We start from the raw sequence: 18,726 nt of genomic DNA on the forward strand, positions 1-18,726 counted from the left end.
ATTCCCACAACCACGTTTATATTAGAGGAGGTGTCTTTCATCCAACACAGACAATAAACCTTGTTTTTTCTATCCACTGCTGTCATCCAGGTGAGCTCAGGGCAAGCCTCCTAATTCTCACTATTCTGGGTTGTTTCATCAATAGATGCTCTTAGAATACCAGAAACTCAAATGTCTCATTTAGCACCTTAAAATTTTGTAGACAACTAAGTTTTTCCTTGCTGAGGGCTGAATGAGCCTTCCAAATACCTCTGGGTGGATAAATATTGATTTCCACCTTAGTTTTATGCCCATAAAGCTGGAATTGAGGATAAAGGCCTTTCTCAGAGGGGCAGATTCTCTGTTATGGAAAAAGCTGGAAAAAATCAGACCCATTATGGGAAAACAGCCATGAGCAATTTTCCTTCTTATGCAGCAGTTAAATGCTAAGTGTTAGTACTTGTGATAAGTAGAGAACTTTTTTCTTCTTATCACAGAAATTCACTTATAAAATTTGCAGTTAATTTCTAATTAGGTTGTTCAAACTATTACTATAATCTTGAGGAAACAGCTAGAGCATTTTATACCATGGCACAGCATTCTGTATACATCAGTCCAAATGATCCACTAAAGTATTATTAAAACAATAGAACAAATTGCATTTACACAATATTAAATATACCACAAAGAGTAACTGTGAAAATTGCTGGCATATACAGCTCATCTAACCTTGGAACTCAAATTGCTTTTCTAATTTGCTGCCCTAATCCTGAAACTGGACTTCTATATTTCTGTGTTGGGGGTGGGGGGGGAAAGCACAGATCACAAACATTGACAAATCTATTAAATTACATTGCAGAGAGAGAAACTATCATGTTAAAAAGACTGAGCTGGTAGAACTATACCTGACCATTGCAACAGAGAAATTAATGTCATTTCCCATTACTGCTCTGTCAGAGGTGTCACGGTCTCAGCCTGCAGCTGGGGCTAGTCATTTGATGTATTTCCCTGCCTCTCATGGCACATGCAGGCTGCAGAGAGTGTCAGCTAGGCTGCTGAAAAGCAATTCTGCCTCTCTAGGCTATCCCTAAGTACCAATGCACCTGAGGATCTGCTGGTTTACCTACCTGAGGTTGCCAACAACTTGTTTGTGCAAGGGGAAAATTCCGCCCTCTGCCATTAATTTCACCAGGGTGTTCGTTTAATGCTTAGTAATGCCACTGGAAGTGTTGGTGTAATTTCACGGGTAGTGTAATTGCAAGTTAACTTCGTGGCTGATCTCTTCAACAGATGGAAGCAGGGTGGGGGTGGTGATGAAACCCACAGGAAATGGGTGCTGCTGTAGGAAAATGCAGATGGAAAAAAGGAGACACATAAGAACAGAGAAATGGAAGAGGGAGAGAGAGAGAGAGATCAAGGAACCAGGGGGCCTTGAAACATATGGCAGAGGGAGGATGCTCTGAATGACCACTTCTTTAGAGAAAATTGAACATAACTAAAGAGTATGAAGAATTTAATATAAATTACAGATACCAAATCCTTTAAGAGACATATACAAAAACATACAGTGTGGTGGTCAGCTTCTCTGGGACCCTTGCATCCAAGTCCCTTAGGAGACGCTAAGGTCATAATCCATGTGCCTACATCTTACCCATGCCCTCATGTTTCCTAGAGCCTCCATGCTCACATTGCCCAGTGGCAAACTCCAGGACTCAGTCAGAATTTGCTGTCTCAATGCAGCCCTTCCACACACTTCTCATCAAATCCCTCAGGACCAGTTTCACAGAAATGCAGATTTACGACATCTCAATAGATTCCTTGAGCCTGGGCACCTCAGCAACCTAGATGTCACACACAATGTTTTACCTCTCTGAGGTAATGTGAGGATAAAAGACAGATGCCAAGGAGAGGTCTTGGCACATCAGGCCCAGCACCATGCACCTGTGGGCGTTCTGATGCCAGGACGCAAGGTAAGGTGTCCACAGGAGATGGTTTTGCTCCACAAAATGCACCAGCACTGTGCTCTGCTCTGCTCCAGATTTGAGGGTGTGACAGGCATGCACCCTGAGTGCTGCTATGCCACTTTTATCCCAAATCTAGAGCAGGTGATGAATTTTTGGTCAATAACTTTTCTGCACTGATTCACATCTCTAGAAACATAAAGAAGCTGGGGATGTCAGAGCAATCCTTAAAACTGAACCAAAGGGGGCATCAGGGAGGAGGAAAATTTGACAGAAGCTCAGCTGTCTGCATCCAGCATAGCCTGACCACAGGCAGGGATTTGCTCCTGCTTCCTATGGCAGTGGTTGGAGGAGGCATGCATAATAATAACCTTGGCAGTCATTGCCTGCTCTGGGAAGTATTTTATTCACCTAGGTACACATTGAAATAATTTCATTGGAGTTTGAAAAGACAACAGTCAATATGTGCTTGATCTGTGGACTATAAACACAGGTGAGAGGAAAGGAGGCCTAACAAACCAGCGCATCACCAAACAGTAACTGCAGACAGATTTCAGGCTGAAGGCCAGCTTTAACTATATGGTGGTGTCTTATGTACTGCCTAAGACCACAAAGTGAGGAAGCAAGGACAGAGGCACGGTAAGTAATAAAGGTCCTTGATTATTTTCAGAAACTAGGATTCTTCTGGGGTTTTTTCCCCTACTGTGTTTCTGAATTCAGTGGATATAAGATCATCCTGAAAAGAAAGCAATCAAAATTTGAATTAATATTCAGGGGAAAAAACTCACAGACTTTTTGTTTTTGGAGTTTTTTCAAGCCAGTCCCCTCCCAAGCACATCCTATTTCTGTGGCCTATAAACCAAAGACTGCAAAGATCTGAGATGATATTAGTGTGCAAAGTGAGAGCCATTGCTCCAGTTTGTGTAGTGACAGTGCACAGATAGGTGTAAAAAACTATTTGTTTACATACTGTGTAAATATCAACTAAATAATTCTTTTAATAGATGTGAAAGTAGGTAATTTTTGATTGAAACATGATTAGTACTGTGATTTGTGTTCAAACTTAGGTTAGAAAACTTGAACTCAGGCCTCCGAAGTTTAATAGCGCATTTATGGTCCCAAAAATGAGGGTTGTGGTTTTCACAGAGGGACAGGTAGATCTGCTGCCACTGGACTCAGCCAATACTGCAGTTCTGTTGAATTATCTTTGAAAACACATATGCAAGTTTGAAGATTGCACCTGGAGCCATTTGTCCAGATGCATTTTATAGCAAAGCTTTGTAAGATTCCAGATTTTAGCTCAGAATTGCTGGGCACCTGTCCTTAGGTACAGGACCCGGGCGTGTGTGATTGCTAGCAGGGGAAATGGGGGAGGAACAGGGAAATGTCTAACTGGGGAGGTTTAGGTTGGACATTCGGAAGAATTTCTGCACAGAAAGGGAGATGAGACCATGGAATGGGCTGCCCAGGGAGCTGGTGGAGGAGTCACCGATCCTGGAGGTGTTTAAGGAAAGCCTGGACGTGGCACTCGGTGCCGTGGTCTGGTACACGGTGATGATCGATCTCGGGCTGGACTCGATGAACTCAGAGATCTTTTCCAATCGAACTGATTCCGTGCAATCTGTTCTTTTACACAACGCTACCAAGCGACGAAGCATCTCTAGCCTGCAGCGCGAGTGCGAATTTTTCTGGACTGTGCTGGAAGCAGAGCGAGCCTCATTCGCTAACTCTGCGTGGGTGAGGCTTTCCGGAGCCCAGCACGGAGATGATGGCTCCAGCCGCTGTGGCAAACGCGCTGCCGGGGCCGCTCTGCCGCCCTGGGCCGGGGCAGCCGCGGCGGGGCTGCGGGGCCGCTCCGGCCCTCACGCACTGCGGGCGGGGGAGGGGCGCCCGCCTTCCCGGCCCAGAGTGTGCATGTCCGAGTGACGCATTGCAGGTACGAACCCACCAATCAGCGCTCTCCTCGCGGAGTCCCCACACTCCTCGGCATTTTTTGCCTAAAATCCTCTTCCGCTCAGAGAAATAGTCCCTAGCCCCGGCCCCCGCCCCCCTTCTTTACCGCCCCCCGCTCCCTCGCCGTTTTACAAGCGTTGCTTGCCCCTATTTCCCGCACCCCGCTCCTTCCTGCGCCGGGGCTCTGGGGCAGGAGGAGCGGCACTCGGGGTGCGGGGTGCCCTGCCGAGGAGGGCGCGAAGAGCCGGGACTCGTTTCTCAGAGCGGTTCACTGTCAGGGGAGGGGGGAGGGAGCGGCGCGGAGCGATCCCGGCGGTGAGGCGGTTTATGAGACGCTGCCGGCGGGCGGGCAGGACTCAGTGTGAGGCGAGCCGTGCAGCGGGCAGGTCGCGCAGCGTGCGCCCCGTGCAGCCCTCAGCTCCCACCGCACCCCGCAGCCAGGCCGGGCCACCATGGTGAGTCCCCGGGCACGGGGCAGCTGCGGGGTTAAGGCGGGCGCCGCTACGGTGCGGAGGGATGGGGGCGGCTGAGTTCTGCGCGGATGGGGGGGGGGGGGGGGGGGGGGTTGGCTGCTGTGGGGCGAGGTCGCCTGCGGAAGGGTGTGGGGGATGAAGTTGTCCCTGGCCGCGGCCGGCGGGCTCAGGCTGGGGCGGAGGGTCCCGCTCGGAGGCGCCATTTGCGTGGGAGGAAGTGGTGGCGGCGGCGGCGGGTCCCGCCCGGGTCCCTTTCCCGCCCTGGGGCGTTGGTGCGGATTCAAATCCAAACGGCCCCGGGGTCGGCGGGAGCGCCGTGAGGCGGCGCCGGGCGGTGCCGGGGGGAGCGGCGGATAGCGGTCCCTCCTGGGAGGGGATCCGCGGTCCTGGGAGGAGGGGGAAAAGAGCTTGCCACGATGGCACCGGCTCTGCTTTCTTATCGCTTCCTCCCTGCTTTCGGCTGAATGAGGCAGCCCGAGCTGTCCGGCTGGCTAGCAAGGTGTGCTGCGCCTGGTGATAATAATGCACTGCGGAGCCCTGCAGCTTCTGAGCAGCATGATGATGAGGGGCAGGCTGTGCCTCACTGCACCATCGCCCTCCTCGCTAGACCTGTTGTCAGCTCGCGTTAGAGCCCCTGTCGATTCCATGGTAGCGCCATGCTGTTGGTGGCTCTGTTGGACAACGGATTATTTATGTCCCTTTTTATTTTTTTTTAACAATTTTTGCTTCCCGTTTTGGTCATTGCAAAAGACGGTCCTGCGTTTTTAATATTAGTAGCGATGCGTTTATAATTGTAATCCGCTGTCGAAATAGAACACATTTTGTGAAATCGGAAAATGGTTTCAAATTCAGTCGAAAGGATGTGAGTTTAGCGTTTGTTGGCTTTTTAAAATAAAACAAGTGGATACTGAGAAACGTACTGAAAGGAGCAATTCTGTTGCACAAGCAGCGCCAGTGATCACTTAGTGCTATCTCTGCATTAAGGGAAGATGCAGTAGAGTGGAATTGTCTTTTCATTCATTTATGTTCTGAGGAATCAAATGACTGTCAGCTCATCATGTCTGATGTGAACGATGGCTACTTAAAATTTGGGGTTTTTTTTAAATGCTATCTCTGGGCAAAGTTATTTGGTGAACAGAAGCCAGAAATTATTCTTTAGCTTGAATTGTGAACTTATACAGCAGACCATCCATAAAGCAGGAAAAAAAAAGAAAGCAGTGAATGTAGCAGCAAAAGACTTACTGCATTTAGTCATCGTCTGTGCAGAACCAAAAATGGAGTATCTTCAAGCAAGGTCTGTGTAAAAATGGGTGTGTCCAGGAGGCACAGTGACACTTGAAATGTGGTTATAGTTCATCCTGACAGACCAGAATGGCTCAACATGTGACTGTCCACTGTTGCCCATACTAGATAAGACAGAATGATTTGCTCCCAAAACGAGCTGAACTGCAATAAACCTAATTTTTAGTCTATATAGTATTGCCTGGTGGTCGTTCTCGGGTTAATCCTGCCAGAGCAGCAGCGTCCCCTCAGAGCTGATGTCTGAAGTACACCGCGGAGCCAAATTTCAGAGGGAAGCTGCCCTGCGCTGCCCTGCGCTGGTGGCTCTCCGTGGGCAGCGTTGGCCAGCGCTGTGGAGCAGCTCCAGGCAGGAGCCGCAGAGCAGGGCGGCTGTAATGGAACACTACCTCTAGAGGCGGCGTGTGCCACAGAAACACAGCGCGCAGCAGCTCCGGCTCCCCCGCTTTCCTAGCATTCTTTGTCAGGCCCTCCGCGCAGTCTGGGGGTGGGGGGATGGGAGCTATTGCAGCGAAAATGAAAGTGCTGCAACGTGAATCACAGAAAGCCACGTCAGAGCGGTGATGCCATCGAATGGGGGTTTCGGGTGGGTCTCGGCCATAGTGAAGGGCATGTCAGCCCTTCAGCGTAGGCACCTTCAGGCACCTGGCAGGCAGCACTTGCCCGCCGGGTCTGGAAGTTGCATTGCGCTGGTGAAGGTGTTCACACTATCGAGTGTATGGTGCACCATTGTCGAGAGCTCCGGGAGGCCCCTCTAGGAAGGCCACAGTGGCCTGTCTGTAAGAGCAGGCATGGTTCCAGGCTGATAGCCTCCACCTGGGTGGCTCGGGAGGCAGGGAGCTGGCTCCGCCTTTTACTGCTGTTGCGCAGCAGTGCCTGCAGAGCCCAGCACTGCAGAGTACAGATGGTGTTTGTTCAACCTTGCCCCACCTCCCCGCTTATCTTTCAACTGCTCCATACCTCTGGCTTCTAATAAGCTTTGTGCTCTTCTCAAACACTGTACCTCTTACAGGTATTGTCAGAGCCCTTTCAAAGTCTTGATTAGCGTGTGTAAAGTTGCTGAAAGAGCTTCTCTTTATAAAGAAGGAAGAGTTTGGGAATGCTTAAAAACATACACACTGCTATGTCACGTCTCCATATAAAATCGTTTATATAAAACAGTATGTGACTCAACTTGGTAATCCAAAAGTATTGACCTAAATAAACTAGGTTCTTACTGCTTAAATCTGATCTACAGTTTTCTGTGGATATAAATATCTTGTGGAAATGTAGCACATCATTCTCTTCACTCAAACAATAAAAATGTAAATAGTATGCAAAGGTATGAGTCTGTTAGTGATACTCTGTTGGGCTTCTGCTAAGTGACCAGTAGAACACTTACATCCTAAAGCTTAGTTTGGGTTGTGTTCTCAGCAGTGCTGCTGCCTTGCTAGTCTTTTGTAACAAAATGTGGAGCTTCCATGGGAATTCTTCCTACAGCAGAAATCTGGAGCTGCCAATACCTTTTAGAAGTTCCTCGGTTTTGTGGTCTTGGCTCTTAAAGTAGGTGAGCCCCAGCCAGTCTGTTGCCTTTATGTTGGGCTGTTGCTGTGTTGTGTGCATAGAGGGTTTTGTAAGCAGTTGAGCTTTTGTACAACTGTTGGAGCAGCCACCTTGGCTTCTGTCACAGTAAGAATAACCAGCAGCTGGCAACTTAAAGTTCGCATGCAGTATAAAAATGTAATTCACATTGAAATTGGAAAAAACTAACAGATATTGTAAAACATTTTTTCAAGTCTTTTCCTGACAGATGTGAATGTGTAGAGAGACTTTAATGGGCAGTTAATGACAGAAAATTTTTCAGTCAGTATTGTAGTAATTATAAACAGGTTGCTGCTTAAATGATCACAACAGGAACAAAGCCAAAAAAGCATTGGTGAATTTCAGCAATCAGTATACTTTTTCTGTATTTTAATGTTTTTTACTCTTCAGTAAAGGGTTCAAGAAGCTTACTTGAAGGAAATATGTTGTTACTGCATCTGAACTCAGGCTATCCCCAGAATTTGTTCGAAGAATCAGCTGATTTGAGAATCTAGGGAGAGAATTTCTACAGTTCTCCAAACATCTTGGTGTCCTTTCAAGAGCAAAGTTCATTTTGGGTTTGGCCTGAAAGACTGATGGTTTTCATGGCTATCAAATCTAATGGATTCAAAACCTGGTGAGAGAGTAAAACTGCAAAACTGAAGCTTACCCAGCTGATACAGAAATTGTCTTAGACAACAGAATCTTCCTCTAGTGGCCCTGTTACCTTCTGCTGACTGAGTCAATGTAGACAATGGTCTGAAAAAAATATAGACAGCTGTATGTCACTGAATGACCAGTTTGGACTGAAGTTGGTATCTTGTCTTTTACAGCCAGGTCTTGGACGTGAAAGCTTCATGTTAATCAGGGGATGGTTTCGTTCTAGTGAAGAGTATATTTGTCTGATTTTAACTAGTCTGCCTTAAATTTGGCATTTGGAGGTTACTGCTGCATTACTGAGACCTAAAGTGCTTAGTGGTGAAGCTGAAGCTAATAGTGTGCTGTATAAATGAGGTTTGTTTTTTTTTTTTTTTTAACCAATCTGTTTTTAAAGGGACCTGTGTGCTTTGAGCTTGCTAGTGCTGCTTGGGTTATTGATTGATACACGTGGTAATCTATTGGATGTATGGGATATTGGCAGGGTCTGGAAAGGATGATAGGCTGCTACTTCTACTTAGCAAGCAGTCCTGATGACTTCTGAGCTTTATTAGAACTATTTCAGAATGCTACAGATCAGTTCTGAAGAGCAGCTACTATACTCAGAGGCCTCTACAAGCCTGTCTTACTTTGCCTTGAACTTTTGCTGCAACTATAATCATATTCTCTTTTATTGCAGGCTGATCAACTGACAGAAGAGCAGATTGCAGGTGAGGTTTTTATGTGTTGTGTTGCTACTCCTACTTGACCTGGCACATTTCTTAATCCAATGGCAGTCTGTGTTACACAAAATATTTGGCTTTCTTAGATACTAAAGTAGTATGGTGGAATTTTAATTTTGTTTTAATTTGTCATCTAATTTTTAAAGGCTTATCTACTGTAAATACACCAGGAATATAGTGAATTTTAGTTACATAGTTAACCAGTCCCCACAGCTTTTCTGGCTAGTAGATTGATGATTAATCTTCTCTCATGGCTACAGGATTGTCCCAAGTGCAGACTGAAAGGGGAGGTGGGTGGGGCACAGGGGATGATAACAAATCTGGTGAAGGCTTGGAATCTGCAGTGCTTTTTTAACAGAAGGCAAAAATAATTTACTTTGGTGTCTCCTGTCATCAGAGATGTTTGAGTGGCTCTTGTTGATGACAGCAGAGACTGGTTTCATGATGACAACTCTTGATATTCCATATTTGGAACTGTATTGTGGACTTGGACACAAGTGTTGTGTGTGCTGTTCTGATGGTCTGGCACTTGCTCTGAAATGCTTAAATAAATATGCATCTGTTATATTTTGGCATTGGGCCCCTAGAAATGGGTTATGTGCACTGACAGCCATCTACTAATGGCAAAAAGTTCTGGTTATTGTGTCTCCTACTCGTGCAGGCTGCACAAACTTACCTGTCTCATTGCTCTCAGTATACTGATCTTAACTTCAATACTAGATGGGACTTAAAGCTGGTAATACAGAATTCAGCTTTGCCATAGACATTCAGGAACTTCATGGTTTTGATCTGACAAGTGTATAGTGTTAATGCTGGAAAGTCTTAATGCGCATAACTGTCATGTGAAATTATTTTAGAGGATGTTAGAACTAATCTAATAGTACCAGGTCAAGCATACAGAGAACAGCCTCTGAGAGACTACTGTTTATCTGTGGTGTAGCTCTTGAAGACTCTGTATTAAACAGAAGTGTCATAAGTGGGTTTGTTTTTGCCATAATTGCCAAATCTGAAGTGTTAAGGACATTCTTCTGTAGCTTTTAGACTTTAGAAGCTTTCTTTTACTCAAAGGAGACTAATTATGGTTTTGTGGAAAGTCCTTAGTCTATTTACTTGTTGCCATGGTAGTGTCTTACGAGTAAGCACAAGCCAAATTTAGTTCAACTTCAATTTTTTTTTTTTTTTTATCAGGAACTGTCCTGCATAGCTTAGGGGTTTTGTGATCAGTTTAGTTAGAGCAGACTTTATCAGTTGTCACTGCTGTCTTTCCAATAACAGTGCATTGTTCCAGTTGTTAATTGTAGAAGCTTTATTAGTTGATGTAGCTAATTATGGAATATAAACAGGAAGCTTATTAACACTGTCTTGAGATTCGTGTAAATTTTAGCTATACAGTAATGATTGTATAGTCCTCAGAGCCAAAAACTGGAGTAGAGGCTTTCAGCTGCATGGAATGAATAAAAGTATATCTTAGTAGCAGTGTAAAATGGCCTGCCACTTTCTGGGCAGCTGTGCTGTTTTGTTAAGCAAATGCATTTGCAAGTAAACCATGAACCTCACATGTGAAGATGTAAGTCCACTGGTGGTATGTAGAGGAATCATTCTCAGCACTGGTTAGGAAAGGTTGCATCTTAGTTTTGCTGTTGGAGGCCAGTGGTCTTGTATGGGAAGACTCTTATAGGTAGAATTAGAATGTTTTGCAGAGGCTGGCTTGAAAAACTTGAGCCACCACCATTCTAATTGAACTTTCCTGGAGGGATACATAGCTTTTATTTTGAAGGCAGATGTAGCAAATGGTACTGCAAGATAGAGACAACATAACATTGCAACATGACAATGTTGCTAAAATAGGAGACCAGAGTACTTAAAGCAGCCACTTCCTTCCCCTGGGGCTTAAATCCTTCCCCCTCTGCTGTGAAGCATCACAATACAGTTGTTAAAGGTTCCACATGGCATTTCCTGTGGATCACATTGGTCATATAGGGCTAAAGCTTCTTGCCACTGTAGGTAGGGGTGAAAACCTTCCCAGATTTTGTTTATATGAAAGACTGATACTGAATACCAAATAGCTACAGAATGTGAATGATGGCTGCAGTTTCATTCAATAAGAATTGAAGTTGCTAAGTCAAGTGGCTATCCCTTTGGTTAAGTGTTGTATTACAAGTGTGATGGGGTCAGGACCACCTGGGTGGTCAGATGGGAGAGCAGGCTGATGATGCTTTTGTCCCAAAGCCAGCTGTTCTAGTGAGCCGTCCTTGCCCTGGGCTTCAGAGTTCCAAATGGGCTCTGTGTACAAGCAGGCCTATGTATGGTGCTAACGGTCTTGTTCCTTTAGTGTGCTGTGGTTTTCTGTTGGGGATTTGACCACAGCAGTGATTTAAAATTTGTTGTAGTGGAAATAGGCACGTTTAAGTGTTGAGGTCCTGGTAGCTGTGAAGAGAACAATTGACATTCTCCTATAAAAGTTCCAGACATAGCTGGCTAAATTGTGTAGGAGTGGATATGGTAGTCCTGGTTTACTGAACATATTAGGTCACTGAAGGCTGCCACGTGATTTGCAAAGGTTATGCGGGGCACAGATGCCTTAGAAGATGTGGTTAAAAGAATATTTTGACCTAGGTTGTTAAAGCTCACGTTGTTGGATTAGCATATCTTTCATGGGGCCTGGAAGTAGTCTTTCTCATGATGCAGGATGCTGTTCACAAGGGTAGAAAGGCTGAAACCTTGTAGCCTTAGAAGAGAGTTTTCACTTGCAGTTTGGTATGGAGAAGTGTAAAATAAAGAGGATTTGCTTTACATGCTGTATGGAATCAGGATATTTAGGTGTTCAAGGTATATTTTACAACCTTATGTTGCAGGATGCCAGGATTGAGTTGCTCACTAAACTTCAGTTTTCATAGATGCCTTCACTGGCCATGGCTGCAAATCCTCCAAAGCTATGCCAGGTTGTTCATGTTCTAGTCTAAACCACATCTGCGTAGGTTGTTGTTCCTTTGTTCTAGTTACTGGAGGTGGTTCCTGGAAGTGGTTAGAAAGATATTTTAATGATATTCTGAACTTGATTCAGCATTTCAAACAGGAATATACTGCTAATCTTAAACTTATTTTATTTTCTTTATGATTTATAGCTGGTTGCTTCTTAGCCTGTTGCAACTTTTACTCCAAGAAGGATTCAGTCATCCTTTGAATGGTCCCTTCCAAGTGTTGAGAATACACCACTAAAATGCCCATCTTATATAGAAAGCAAGTCTTTGAATTTTGTGAAAGAATTAAGTATTACTCTTTTTAAGCAGGGTCACTGCAGTACTGTGAAGTCTGCTTTATCTTTGGGTTGACTTTCACATGAATCATGAACTGGTTAACAGTGAAGTGTTTAGAATAACGCTTGAGCACTTGACTCTTCATGAAGATGCAACTTTCCCCTTTTGAGATTCTTCCATAATAGAATGTGAACTTCTCTACTAGGATTGACCCAAAAGCTTTTTCTTCCCTAGTGTAAGAGCTTAGTCCTAAGGAACCTGCTTGTTTCCTTCAAAATAACTGAAACTAGCCCCTCAGGCCATTTGGAAGGAATTGTAGATGCAGGTTGTAGATGCTTGTTTCTGCTTTGTAATTTGACATACTGGCTTGGAACTGTTTCTACTGGTCCTGTGATAGCTTTGCTCTGATTCTGGTGGCTTAAAGAGTAGGGTTGGCTCTTGGAGCACTTCAGACTTGAATGTAGAAGAGTAGTGGGATTTTTTTTTTCCTGGATGGGATTTGACTGTGCGACTGTGGTGTCGTAGCTGCATTCATAAACTACAATAAACTTATTTTTAAAGTTAAAATTTTAACATTTGCCAGCTTGTACTAACCTCAAGAGTTTCAGAGTATGAAGTAAAGGCTTCATTCAGGTCATGTCAAAGCACAGCTTTTACTGTGTCTAATTCTGGTCTGGGAAACCCACCATCTGGAAAGCTGGCTGCATGGAAATGTTGAAAAAAACAATTAATGGAAGTATTTCTGATGCCAGGAGTATCCTTGAGCTGATGGGCTGTCCAGAGTCAGGATCTCAGATGGCTTGAAAGCTGTAAAGAGATCTGAAGTGTGCAAGGGAGTAGATAAGATACTCATGCCTTACTGTTATGTGTATGAACTGCCACAGTCCAGTGAGCTAGTTTAAGGTCTGTGGCCAAAGACAGATGGCATGGATTAAAACCAACTCCATTTTTGGACCGGACAATTAAACATATTATGCTTGTATTAATATTCCTGGCTATAATACAGCCATTGTAGGGGGTTAAGAGGTAGTGTTGAAATACAGCAAAGGTGTCTTAGAACTACTCAGAAACATTTCTCTGAAGGCTGTTTCAAGATACAAAATGGCTTCAGCCCTACTGTAAGCAGCTTTTCAGGAATGAAGGTTCCCAAGACTCCTCTTTGAACACTTGTGGTAGCATACAATGTTCAGACATCTGTGTCCAAAGGAAGTGGCTTATATTGAGAAACTTGGGTGTAGTTTGGTCTGATTGTACCTTTTCCCGTTGACTCATCTCCTCTATTAGTAATAAAAGTGCTATTAAGCTGTAATGTGTATTTCTTTCAATTTTCTTACAGCAATTCCATATTGTTTTATTTTGAGATGCAGTTCTTACCAAGGATGTGGATCACTGTAGTTGCAGATAGCTCTTTCAGCTCCGTATTAGGAACCCTTTTTCAGGATAGGGAGTAACAAATGTCTAAGTCTTTTGGAAATGGATGACCTTCCACCCTAATTTAGGTCGGCATGTGGTTCATCAGTAGACTGGTGGGTGTGTTTTCAGATGCTGATGCTGTCATATTGCCATTGAGCAGAATACCAGAATTTTCTTAAAAGATTAAAATGAAATTTTGTAACTTGCAACAATCGGTAGCAGTGAATTTTTTGATTGTTAACATTTTGAAGCTTAAGGATTTTTTTTTTTTTTTTTTTTTTTTTTGGTACAGAATTCAAAGAAGCTTTTTCACTATTTGACAAGGATGGTGATGGTACTATAACTACAAAGGAGTTGGGGACAGTGATGAGATCACTTGGTCAAAACCCCACAGAAGCAGAGCTACAGGATATGATCAATGAAGTAGATGCTGATGGTAAGAACTTTTATAAATAAGTAATTTAATAAAGTGCCTAAACGATGTTTTTCTGACTAAGTGATTACCTTGCAGGCAATGGCACAATTGACTTTCCAGAGTTTCTGACAATGATGGCAAGAAAAATGAAAGATACAGATAGTGAAGAAGAAATTAGAGAAGCGTTCCGTGTCTTTGACAAGGTACTGTAATGCCTACCCGGAATATTTCTGTTAAGAAAACTGTGTCTGATTGTAATGTGCTTTCTCACAGATCTGAGGGGTTTCTGCAGTTCTGCCATAGAGAGCCTCTAAGTTGGCCAGTCACCCTAAAGCTCAGTCTGTAAGGGAAAAGTCAAATGGGTTATCAAGGATGGTGACGTGATTTAAAGTAGTGCTCACTGTGATACTGAAATACTTGCAGGCTGCTGACAGGAAATTGTTTTAAGTATTTAAAGTTTTCATGTTTTAGGTCTTTCATGTAGTCTTTGCTAAGTAAATTGCTAAAAGAGTCTAAAGTTACTCAGCTTATTTAAGATCCACCTTGGAGTGGAAAACATAATGTGAAGTGCCTTGGGGAGTGGGGAGGAAAACGTCAGTTGCGTTAGTATCCACCAGCACTTCAATGTGTCCCAACTAGTACTGGAATATGTAAAAGTCATCTCTGAAGGCCTTGTGGCTTTATACTGGACTGTCACGAAACAGGCAAATCAGATAAGTAGCTTCTGTTCTAAGAAATCACCACTTGAACCACAGTCATGTGATTTAATAGGCATCCATCACCTAAGAAGTTGAAAAGGTGCTGATTTGCATTGTTTGTGGTTTAGAAATGTCAGGACAGTCAATGACTAAGATATTACAGTGCCCAAAGACATTGGACAATGCTGGAGATATTCTTACAGCTCTCATTTACCTTGTGCAAATGCTGATGGTGGTTAAGTCTGTGTTAACTTCTTAATGTTCAATTTGCTCTGCAATGTTCCTAGGTTATAATTAAGTCATTGGGCCTTAGGCAAGTGTATTCCAGTGTTCCTTTTTCTCCTCCCAGGATGGCAATGGTTACATTAGTGCTGCAGAACTCCGTCATGTGATGACAAATCTGGGTGAGAAGCTAACAGATGAAGAAGTTGATGAAATGATTAGGGAAGCAGACATTGATGGTGATGGTCAAGTAAACTATGAAGGTAAGGAGCTGTTAATTGATTCTTTTTGTGTAGCACTTCTCATGCTTGTTTGTGTGTGGGTGCTGATAGCCGTACCAAGTTTAAATAGGGCAGTGTTCAGACAAGTTCATTTGAACACACTGTTCCTTTAAGCTAATGTTCAATTACTATGTACATTGTGTACCTCTCAATGGGTTTAAGTTTGAGTGTTATTGCTGCCTTTGTGCCAAAGGCAAAAAAGGACTATTCAGCTGTACAGTGTAAGAATTGACTTGGTAAATCTAATGATGTCTAATGACCATTAGAATAAGCAAGTTGTCACAGATGTTCACATACTGTTCGTACTGTTGTGTTCACTAATGCATGTTGATCTCACTGACTGTAGGATGTCACTCATTTGCCATTAATGCTTTTAAAATTGCTTGCTAATCAAGAAGGGAAAGCCTCTAAAATACGCAGGTATTTCAAGACCTTCAGAAGATATTTTAAATATATTTGTTTCACGTAAATCAGCTGAAACAGTAATTTTTCTATTTCTTGCTTTCTTCCTGACATTGAACCATAAATGAAGTCATGCAAGCAGGAATTCCTTTAGACAGTTGTTTGCAGCTGAGACACAACTAAGCTTGTTTTCATTTTGATTTTTTGAACATGTTACAAAAAATATCTAGGGCATTTTCAGATAAGATCTGTGCTGTTAGAGGTGTAGGTATGCCTTCCCTATGAGGCCTTTTAGTTGTGGCCTAAGGGTACATAGACATCTGTGAGTGAAAAATTATTTTTATGTACAAGGCTGCTGCTTCATCCCTGTGTTTGAGTAGCCTGTTCAGAGACTGGCACTAGAGAGGGTCTGGGTCCCTACTGTTTCCAGTTGCCTTTCAAAACTTGAGCAACCATTTAACTCCTTTGAGGTTCTGGGTTCCCTGTCATTATTGTACCTGAAACTATGTTTCATCAAGATAAATGAAGAATCCTATTTTGTGGGTTCTAACCTTAAATGGTTATGAGTAAGCATTGAATCAGTTGTTTAAAACCAGCCAGGCAAAATAAAGTGGTAATACTTCAACTATTTTGTTCTGGAAAACAAAAGTTCAAACCAATACAATGTGTTACTTGTACACTTAGTTGATTGTCACTTCATATTTGTACTGATCTTTTAGTCATTCTTGGATATCTTGTCCCCTCCTGTAAGTCTGTGGACATAGGACCCTTTAATGTTATATCTTGGAAGTGAGGCTGTAACCCAGTTCACCGAGGGACCAGTTTTTATGGAAAAATAAAGGCCTTTTGCCATTAAAAACAGGAGGAGTTTAGGTGTGATTAGTGGAAAGGGGGACTGTCTTGAAGATGCTTATTTGAATGTAACTGAAAATGCAGTTTTGAAACAGTGTTTAGCACTAGTAAGTCCACTTCTCAGCTCTTGCAATTCAGTTTTTTTCCTTCAAATAACTCATGCAACTCTTTCCTTTTACAGAGTTTGTACAAATGATGACAGCGAAGTGAAGACGTTGTACAGAATGTGTTAAATTTCTTGTACAAAATTGTTTATTTGCCTTTTCTCTGTTTGTAACTTATCTGTAAAAGGTTTTTCCCTTACTGTCAAAAAATTATGCATGTATAGTAATTAGAAGGCCATTCCTCCATGTTTTTCTCCTTTATCTTACTGTCATTGTTCTGATTTTTGGAAAATTGATCTAAGTAACAAATGTTGCATGTGGCTTACTCTGGATATTTAAGCCCTTCTGCACATCTAAAGTTAAAGTTGGTTAACTGAGGGAACATCTGGGTTGTCTATTAAAAAAGTAGCTTTCTCTAGGAGACTTAGGTATGACTAGTGTGACAAGTTACATAAAGTAAGCTAGGGTTTACCAGGCATTAGCTGTTCCTTAGTTAAAGTAACATGCTGGTTCTAGTTCTCGAGTACATAGGAGTTTTTTCTATAGGAGTTTTTTCCCTTTTCTGTGATGGGAGGATAAGGCTCTTGCAGCTTAACTGCAGGATGAAGCAATGTGAAAGGGATATATCATGCAGCTAATGCTCTGTGAAAGTCATTCTCCTAGCTTACTTCACAGTAACTTGTTTGTGGCCATACCTGTAACATGTTGTTGAAATGTGGAGTCTTAACGTTGTAGACGATTGACAGTCAACAATATGAAACTTAAGTTGCACTAATGCAAAACGGGTGATTTATCCAGGTACTCGTACACAAGGTTTTTTTGTACTGCTGGTCCTGTGCCAGAAAACATTTTCTCCTCTTGTTACTATGCTTTTTAAACTTTGTTTAGCCACTTATTTTAAAAAAAAATCTGCTTATGGCACGATTTGCCTCAAATCCATTCCAAGTTGTATATTTGTTTTCCAATAAAAAATTACAATTTACCCATACTGTTTCAATGTATCCTTGAATTATTTACAGGAATTGTTCAATGCAGTTGCTGCTCTGTGTTTCAGTATGTAGCAGTTTGGTTTGCTTATGCAATGGATTGGCTGTCTTAAAATAGCTTGGAAGGTGAAAACTTAGTCCTTAAACTCTGGCCCTTAATAGTATTGTTGACTTGAAGAAGCTTTCTTACTAGTAGTTTAAAATGTATTTTACAGTCTTGTGTGGAGCTTGGTGCTTCAATAAACTTACCGTAGTGACTGGCTATGCCCACTATCTGTAGACATTGTGAACTGGATGTTGACCTAGTTCAATAGTTGACCTAAAATTAAAATTCCTTGTTCGGACAACTAAACCTGTTTGCTTTCTTTTAATTATTTTGGAGTTTGTTCCCTGTCAGCTGCTACATTGGGGTAACTTAGTCTCACACTTGGGCTTTTCTGAAACGGCCATGTCTGAGTTGCCATTCAGGGTGCAGTCAGCTCAAAGTACTGAAGGGAAACATTCCTCTTCCTCATTTTTTATTGAGCATGACTGTGCTTTTAGCACTAGTTTTTTGTCAAGGTTTAATTTCTTTTTTTTAAGTGGAAGACAAACCTGGTTTCTACCAAGGACAAATCCAAGAACTCAAAGACTCAAAAGAATGCCAGAGGCTGCTCGTGCCCCATTGCCTCTATGCTCTCCTGGCAACAACTGCCTTAACTGTACATCTGCTATGTGGTTATCTTGTTGGGGGGTTCTGCTGCCTTTAAACAAAGCATTGGCTCCTGCCTCTGGGTACCCTCACTGCTCCCAGCTGAGCAGTTACCTAATGTTTTAAAACTGTTCCAGTCATCTTTGATGTATTTATAATGGCAGTGAGCATCTAAAATTAGGACAGTTGTTCAATCTGAATTCAGGAACACTTAATCAAGTGTTTATGGTCACTGATCTTAAAGCTCTGCTCTCGGAGGATTATGAATAGCTCTATCGGTTTTCCAGAGGAGGCTTGTCAAAAGTGTTTTGATAGCCAGCATCAGAATTCCTTAGAACTGTTGTTTGTGTGCTGGCAGTCTGATTCAGGAAGCTTATGCAGTCTAAATTTCCTCGCAGTTAGGATTTGCCTTTTACAAAATAGGTGATCAAACTGACACTTCCTACCCAGTCTTTATCCTGTGCTCTAAGAGCTTGGGGCAAGACATACTTAGGATGGTACAGGTTGAGGAGAATTTTTCAGAACCATCAGAACAACCACTTGAGATTCTGAATTGCTGGAGTATTCGAAGCCTCATTTATATAGGTAAGTAATGCAAACAGGGATCCGACAAGAGTTTTTGATTTAGCCATTATGGTGCCTTGACTTTCAGTAGGCTGGGAGTCACACTTAACCCATTCAGTCTTCTGCTACAGCTCAGCGTGCATGTGGAAATGTCTAAGGTGAAAAGGAGAAGTCCTCCACTGGCATATCACAATATCCCAATATTCTGAGTTAGAAGGGACCACAGGGATCATGAAA

General features: G+C 42.8%; 1 protein-coding gene across 1 annotated transcript; it reads left to right on the forward strand.

The window, feature by feature from the left end:
- The first annotated feature begins 3,958 nt into the window (after window positions 1-3,958).
- CALM2 (calmodulin 2) lies at window positions 3,959-17,236 on the forward strand. The gene is made up of 6 exons (XM_079298015.1): window positions 3,959-4,348; window positions 8,562-8,592; window positions 13,567-13,710; window positions 13,786-13,892; window positions 14,737-14,872; window positions 16,326-17,236. Exons 1-6 carry the CDS (start codon window positions 4,346-4,348, stop codon window positions 16,352-16,354), a joined length of 450 nt encoding a protein of 149 aa, XP_079154141.1. The 5' UTR covers window positions 3,959-4,345; the 3' UTR covers window positions 16,355-17,236.
- The last annotated feature ends 1,490 nt before the right edge of the window (window positions 17,237-18,726 follow it).

Source organism: Erithacus rubecula (genome assembly GCF_903797595.1).
Source record: "Erithacus rubecula genome assembly, chromosome: 2".
Taxonomy (NCBI): Eukaryota; Metazoa; Chordata; class Aves; order Passeriformes; family Muscicapidae; genus Erithacus; species Erithacus rubecula.

Coding starts and splice junctions, on each gene's coding strand:
- CALM2 (XM_079298015.1), top strand. Junction 8,593..13,566: donor GACAGAAGAGCAGATTGCAG/GTGAGGTTTTTA, acceptor TTTTTGGTACAG/AATTCAAAGAAGCTTTTTCA. Junction 13,711..13,785: donor CAATGAAGTAGATGCTGATG/GTAAGAACTTTT, acceptor ATTACCTTGCAG/GCAATGGCACAATTGACTTT.